The following is a 6,850-nucleotide window of genomic DNA, read 5'->3' as shown; positions in this document are numbered from 1 at the left end:
ATAAGAATGTAGGCCCAAAGGTGCAAGGGAGCTAAAACAGCTTATTACAGAAAGAAAATAACAAAGGGGCTTAGTATTATATAAATAAGACTCATGCAAAGCAACTCCAAGAATAAAAATATGGTACTGGAAACTTTGACAATAAACACATTTTGTGCTATTCTTTGATTTACTGACAACACTGCTTATGCTGTTTCTTTATTTGGGAAGATGATCAGCTGAAAAACAAGTCAATTATAAGTCTGTGAAGGTTCTCAGTCATCCAGGTCATTGTAGTCAAAGGAGTTTGCAAAGAAAAGCGTCTGGACTTTGAGTTGCTTGTAAGACATTTCACCTCTCATCCGAGAAGCTTCTTCAGTTCTAAGGTCAAATGGTGGGGAGTCCCAGATTTAAACCCAGTGGGAGTATCCCCCCACAGAGGGACAAAAGGACCCCCTGATGATCCTCTAATCGCCTGAGCCAAGGTGTGAAATTGGGTGTGGGTCCCAATCAGCCAGGGTTTCGGGTGAGCTCATTGTGAAACCTGGCCCCACCTTGTCATGTGAATTCCTGCGGTCAGATGGCCCAGGATGTGAGTGGGCGTTAAGGCGTCTGGGGAGGGAACTCAAAACTGGATTATAGATGGCAGACAGTTGGTGTCGTAAACCACCGCCTCTGTTCAAAGATGGTCGCTCACAGTGGACATAGATGGCCTCTTTCACTCCTCTTTCAAACCATCTGTCCTCTCTGTCCAAAATGTGAACATTGGCATCCTCGAAAGAGTGACCTTTATCCTTAAGATGCAGATGGACTGCTGAGTCTTGTCCTGTGGAGGTGGCTCTTCTATGTTGTGCCATGCGCTTGTGAAGTGGCTGTTTGGTCTCTCCAGTGTAGAGGTCTGGGCATTCCTCGCTACACTGTACAGCATACACCACATTGTTAAGTTTGTGTTTAGGAGTTTTGTCTTTCGGGTGAACCAGTTTTTGTCTGAGTGTGTTGCTGGGTCTGAAGTACACTGGGATGTCATGCTTGGAGAAGTCAATTATAAAACATGAATCCTACATTGGAACCAATGAAGTTATGATTCCTATACATTCTAAGCCTGCTTCCTCTACTCTGAAGCCAAACAACACAGAGAAGAATGCACAAAGAGAAGTCTCTGAAGATTTCCCCTCAAAAAAACCAAAAAGAAAGCGCTAATCTAAGATCTATTCTATCAAATCAGAGAGTGACTACTTAACGTAAAGAAAAGGGAAACCTGTTATGAGTCTGGCAAGAAGCCTGCACAAAACAGGGCTGATCTGTTTCTTTCAACAGTTCCTGCGTGAACGCCATGAGCCCAGCGTGTTCCAACAAGCCACGTCTCTCCGCCACTTGAGCAGCCAGTGCCTCGCCTCGTTTCTGCTGTGCCCCCTCCAGAGCCTGGGTGAGTGAAGCATGACGCTCGGCGAGACCGGCCGTCAAATCCCTGATGCATGACCGTTACATGTCATGCATGCGGTCATGCAAGACTGTTACATGACCATTATTTATTTCATTTACTTTAATTGTCTCATGCAAAGAGTCCTCTTAAAGACACAGCACCCCAAACTTTACATTTCATATTTTATTGTCTTTTGTTCTGCAGCAATTCCAGATTCAAAAGCAGTCCTGAGATCATAACGTCAGAAACATTTTGTAAAACATTCAGCAAGTTTTTAGAATTCTCCAAATCCTCAAATGCAAACATTCACTGTAACAGCACACGAGTGTCGTGTTTGTTAAAGAATATGTTTTAAAAAATGAAGGAAGGAGGAGTGGTTGGAGATGAAAGGAGTATTCTAGAGGGAGGGGGGAGGGATACTGGGTGTGGTGATGTATAAAGCATCTTTGCCACCCATTGGTTCATCACAACAGCTCTACCAAGATCAACAGTAGCCTCCAGTTGTCTTAAACCTCAGCACTGGTGAGTAGAAAATCCTACAAGTGCTTTTTTTTGTTTGTTATCTGCTTTTATTTACTCACTCTGAAAACTTTTCCAGGTTTGTTTGTTTGTTTGTTTGTTTGTTTGTTTGTTTGTTTGAATCCAGCAATGCTCATTACAGTTAGTTTTATATGAATGGACATTAAGCATTAGCAGAAAAGTATTGATGAACTGCAAAGTTTGTCACATCCATGTGAACTTTAATGCTTAAACTTCTCTTCTTGCTTATGAAACTTGATGCTGCAAAAGACTGAGCTCGTTTTGCCTAAATCCCACTAACTTGTTTGGAAACTCGTTTTTACGGAGGCATTAAAGTTTTTTTTGGGGGGGGGGGTTAGGAGCGATTCTCACCTTTAACTGCAACCTAATTAAGGAATGAGATTTTGTGCTCTCTTTCCTTGTAACTCCCTTCGGTTTCCAAACTCTCTGATGCCAAAGTTTCTTCAGCTTAGTGCACCCTAGAGAGGGAAAAGCATTGTATGACTCACAGCATAACCACTAGCAAATCTCTTGAGTTTATACAGTCAAGTGGAAAGAATGCATAATTTAGATATACCGGTACTATGTTAGAAGAACAGACATCTGATGTTGCTTTGGGGACTTTAATTAAGCCGTAACCTGCTTCCTTATCTCCTTCTGCTGTTGCCGTAACAATGTCCTGTGTCACTTGGCAAAGACGCTACATTAGAGACCGCTGAAAAGGGAAGTAAGAGTGGTGGGGCCCAGGTGGAAATCTTGAGTTTATTTTTATCAAGCTCCACTGAGAACCTAGAGAAACTTTGGCAAAGACAAACAGTAATATCAGCCACTGTTTTCTGCTATGACCTCCAGTATGCACTTGCACATGCATATGTTTTACTGCATGTATACATGTATAATTCCAGAATTTAAATATATTAGCAATTTAATTTGTAGAAGTGGTTCAAAAGTAACTGAAAGGAGCTTCACTGCATCATTATTTTAGGCAAACCTAAAATGGACCTCACAGGGTTGAACGACTCAATCTCTTTCACTCTGGTTTTACCAAACAGGCCCTGCCTACTCCCCTTTTTTCCCCTCATTTACTTCTAAATAATTCCTCGTGTTCCAAATATCAATGATGTCCTTTGTTAAGATCCCAAATTTGACCACAATACCACGTGATTCAGCCTAATCTGCACCAGATAATGAGTCATGGCAGAATTATGTGTAAACATTATTCTTTAATCAGTTTGGATTTCCTGCATAAACAAATGCCACTGCAGTCTCAGACGTAACATTTTGTTTTCCTTATGTCTCCCTAAACTAGCCCTAATCATGTCTGACATCCAGACGGCTATGGCCCTGCTCATCAAAGCCTTTCATACATACTCTGGCAAGGAGGGAGACAAACTCACCCTAAGCAAGGGAGAGCTGAAGGAACTTCTTCAAAAGGAGCTTGGAGACATATTTGGCGTGAGTGGTCTTTATCCTCCTTCTATCTCACACCCAGTAGGTTGCCTGAAAACACTGGCATACTGATGCAGAGCTTTTACTTTGAGAGAGTGGAAAATACACAGATTTTCCACTGTGGTTTGCGCAACTATTTGAGCAGAAGTAGGCTGAGCAGTTCTTTGTTTTATGATCACTTAGTGTCTAAATTCAAGCTAACACTTTTCTCCACTGCAGAAAACCAGTGACAAGGCAGCAATAGACAAGATCTTCAATGATCTGGACGCAAACGCGGACGGCACTGTGGATTTTCAAGAGTATGTCACGCTGGTCGCCTGCCTCACTATGCTGTGCAACGAGTTCTTCACCAAAAAATAAGGATCCGAGCGCCACCTTGGGGCCAGCTGAGAGAGCTGCCGTTCGGTGACAGGAAGTGTCCCTTGACAGCTGTTTTAAAGAAGATATAAACACAAATATATGACAGTGAAGTCAAACTTATACTGAAATCCAAAATTAAATAAATCTTTTTTTTCTCTCTGAAAGACTAAAGTTGCATTTTTTGCATTCTTACATTAACTGGGAGAACTATTTGTTGCAGTATTGAGCAATTGCAGAATCTTTGGAAGGCTTATGATAACAAGAATGTTTCCCTCAAAAAACAAAATGTTTCTATCAGCAGAGTTCATGCTTTGCAGCTGAAGTATCTTCTAAGTTTCCTCAAGTGTCTTCAGCAAAGGAGCAATACCACTGCAAGTTCTGACAGGAAGGATGTCACCAACGCTGACAGAGATGCAGAACGGAAAATATCTACTAGAGCAGGCTTTTTGAAGTTGCACTGAAGAAACTTTTGAAAGAAGCAAGAACACAAGCCTGATCTCACTAATAAAACTTGAACTTCTTAAGCAAAACATCCTTATATCATACATCCTTAAATTTAACACACTCTGGGTTTCAATTTGGAACCCATTTCCACACAATGAATTAAGATATGTGTAATATTCGGAAATGACACAGGGAAAAAGTACTGAATGCATGAAGAAACACAAGAAACATTTAATGATGGGCAAAACTGGCGAGCTCTCTCAGGCAACTTTATTGTTGCAAAACATACTGATTTCATTGGTTAAAGAAGAATTTCTAAACTACTGAAGGTTTCAGTGTTGGGGCCATAATCCAAAAGTGGAAAGAACATAATTTCAGCATAAACCGGCCATGACCAGGTACGACAGGCAAGATTTCAAGCAGATGACTGAAAAGAATTATCTGAAGATTGAAAGAAAACAATAAGTAATGCACTCAACCACGTTGCCCTGTATCCATGCTCATTGCTGAAGAAAAGCATGTTAAAGCATGTTTAAAGTTTACTGAACAACATTTAGATAAGCCTGTAAAATACTGGAAGAAAATCTGGTCATATCAGCCCAAAACTCTCAGGATGCGACAATACACATCATGTTTGGCGGTCAAAAGGCACTGCATATCACCCCAAAAACACCACATCAGCAGTGATGTTTGGAGGTGGGAACGTTGTTGTGATGTGGGACTGTTTTTTATCGTACGGTACTGGCACGTTTCATATAATAAAAGGAAGGATGGAAAAATATACCGAGACATTCTTGATAAAGATCTGCTGCCATCTGATGAAGATGAAATGCAGACAATGATCCCAACTACACAGCCAAGAAAACTCTCAGTTTGTTTCAGAGAAAGAAAATAAAGCTGCTAGAATGACTCAGCCAATCACCTGACCTGAATTCAAATGAAAATCTATAGAAAGAACTAAAGGTCAGAGTTCAGAAGGGGCTCACGGAACCTTCAGGATATGAAGACTGCGTGGAACAATGGGCCAAAATCACACCTGAGCACAGCATGCAACTAGTTTCTCCATACAGGAGGCATCTAGAAGCTGTCATCACCAACAAAGACTTTTGTGCAAAGTGTTGAATAAATTTCAGTAAGCGTGTTCAATACTTTTTCCCTGTGTCATTTCTCAGTTTTATACACAGTTTATGGATATCTGTGGTTTCATTTCTTTGCATGTGTGGATGTGATGGGTTGTTACTGACATCTGGTGAGAATTTCACATCAATAACACCTTTAGAAATATGTTTACTTAGAAAAGTGGTGACGTGTTCAAAACTTATTTTAACCGCTGTACTTTTTTTGATTGTTTGAATTAGCTACTCTGCCCTGTTCGCTTGTTATGCTGCAAAAATAGGGTGCTGTCTTGAGCAATAGTGCTTCAGACTTTCTGAAGGTGTCCCTGGCCTTTCAGTGGCTCCAAAGCCTCATTAGAAATAGTCTCAGTGTAAGGAAGCTATAAAGAAGTCATTCTTAAGATAGGAAAGCAAGGAGAAAAGACTGCTATATACTAAATTACACAAATATTATAAGGCGAAGGTATATTGGAACAAAGCTGTGACAGACAACAGAAAAAAAAAACAACACAAAAAATGTTTTTTAGGTCATTAAAGAAACCTGGAGAGCTAATCCTGAAGACTACTTAAAGAATTGGCTAGAAAACTACTCTAATATGTCAAAGAATAGGTGGTCATACCAAAGATTTTTGGATCATTCAAACTCTGTTTTTGTTGTTTGTGCTGTATTTCCATGTATCTTTCCCCAGGTCTCCATAAATCACTGCATCTATTTCCCATTTTCCTAGAAAAACATGACAACAGCACATGACTGCACATGACTTTGCATGTGTAACATTTAAGTAACTCCTGTAAGACTGAGAATGAATTAATACTTGGGGCATAATATTGCATTCCTTTTTATTTCATAGCTTTTGTTGCATAGTTAGAGTGTGTGTTGCACTGCTGCATATAGTAAATAAAAAAACATCTCACAGTGGCAGTGGTGCTAGTATTTTCAAAAAGTTATCCATCTCCCACTTTTGCTACTTTAATTGTACATTTTTTCTTGAACATTAATCAATGAATGAATCTTTGGAATTCTAGGCAATCGTTCACAGTACTAATACGATGGATATTTGAGTCATGTGAAAAATAATTTCTCACGGGCTTCTATGCAGTCCTGTGAAAAACTACCTACAACTCATGATTCACTACTTGTAAAACCACATTTAGCAGCAATAACTTGAAGTAATCACTTTCTGTATGACTTTATCGGTTTCTTGCATTGCTGTGGAGGAATTTGGGCCTACTCATCTTTACAATGTTGCTTCAGTGCATTGAGGTTTGTGGGCATTTGTTTTTGCACAGCCTTCTTAAAGTGCCACTACAATATTTTTATCTGGCTGAGGTCTGGACTTTGACTGTGTCATTGTAACACTTTGAGTCTTTTCTTTTTCATTTATTCTGTTGGAGATTTGCTGCTGTTCTTACATTTATTGTCCTGTTGCATGATCCAGTTTCAGCCAAGCTTCAGCTGTCAGACAATTGGCTTCACAATTGACTCGAGAATACTTTGGTATACAGACGAGTTCTTAGTCAACTTAATGACTGCAAGGTGCCCAAGTCCTGTGGCTGCAAA

At 40.1% G+C, this 6,850-nt stretch overlaps 1 protein-coding gene across 1 annotated transcript; it reads left to right on the top strand.

Annotated features, from left to right (window-relative positions):
* Window positions 1-1,811: 1,811 nt before the first annotated feature.
* On the top strand, window positions 1,812-3,894 carry LOC100696555 (ictacalcin). The gene is made up of 3 exons (XM_003452444.5): window positions 1,812-1,924; window positions 3,231-3,376; window positions 3,590-3,894. Exons 2-3 carry the CDS (start codon window positions 3,239-3,241, stop codon window positions 3,728-3,730), a joined length of 279 nt encoding a protein of 92 aa, XP_003452492.1. The 5' UTR covers window positions 1,812-1,924; window positions 3,231-3,238; the 3' UTR covers window positions 3,731-3,894.
* Window positions 3,895-6,850: the final 2,956 nt, after the last annotated feature.

Source organism: Oreochromis niloticus, linkage group LG22, assembly GCF_001858045.2.
Source record: "Oreochromis niloticus isolate F11D_XX linkage group LG22, O_niloticus_UMD_NMBU, whole genome shotgun sequence".
NCBI lineage: Eukaryota > Metazoa > Chordata > Actinopteri > Cichliformes > Cichlidae > Oreochromis > Oreochromis niloticus.
The sequence above is the reverse complement of the archived record's forward strand: the minus strand, read 5'-3'. Positions and strand labels throughout refer to the sequence as shown.

Bases quoted from the DNA above. Each gene is read 5' to 3' on its own strand.
- LOC100696555 (XM_003452444.5), top strand. From the start codon at position 3,239: ATGTCTGACATCCAGACGGCTATGGCCCTGCTCATCAAAGCCTTTCAT. The intron at 3,377-3,589 runs GTGAGTGGTCTT...TCTCCACTGCAG, and splicing joins AGCTTGGAGACATATTTGGC to AAAACCAGTGACAAGGCAGC.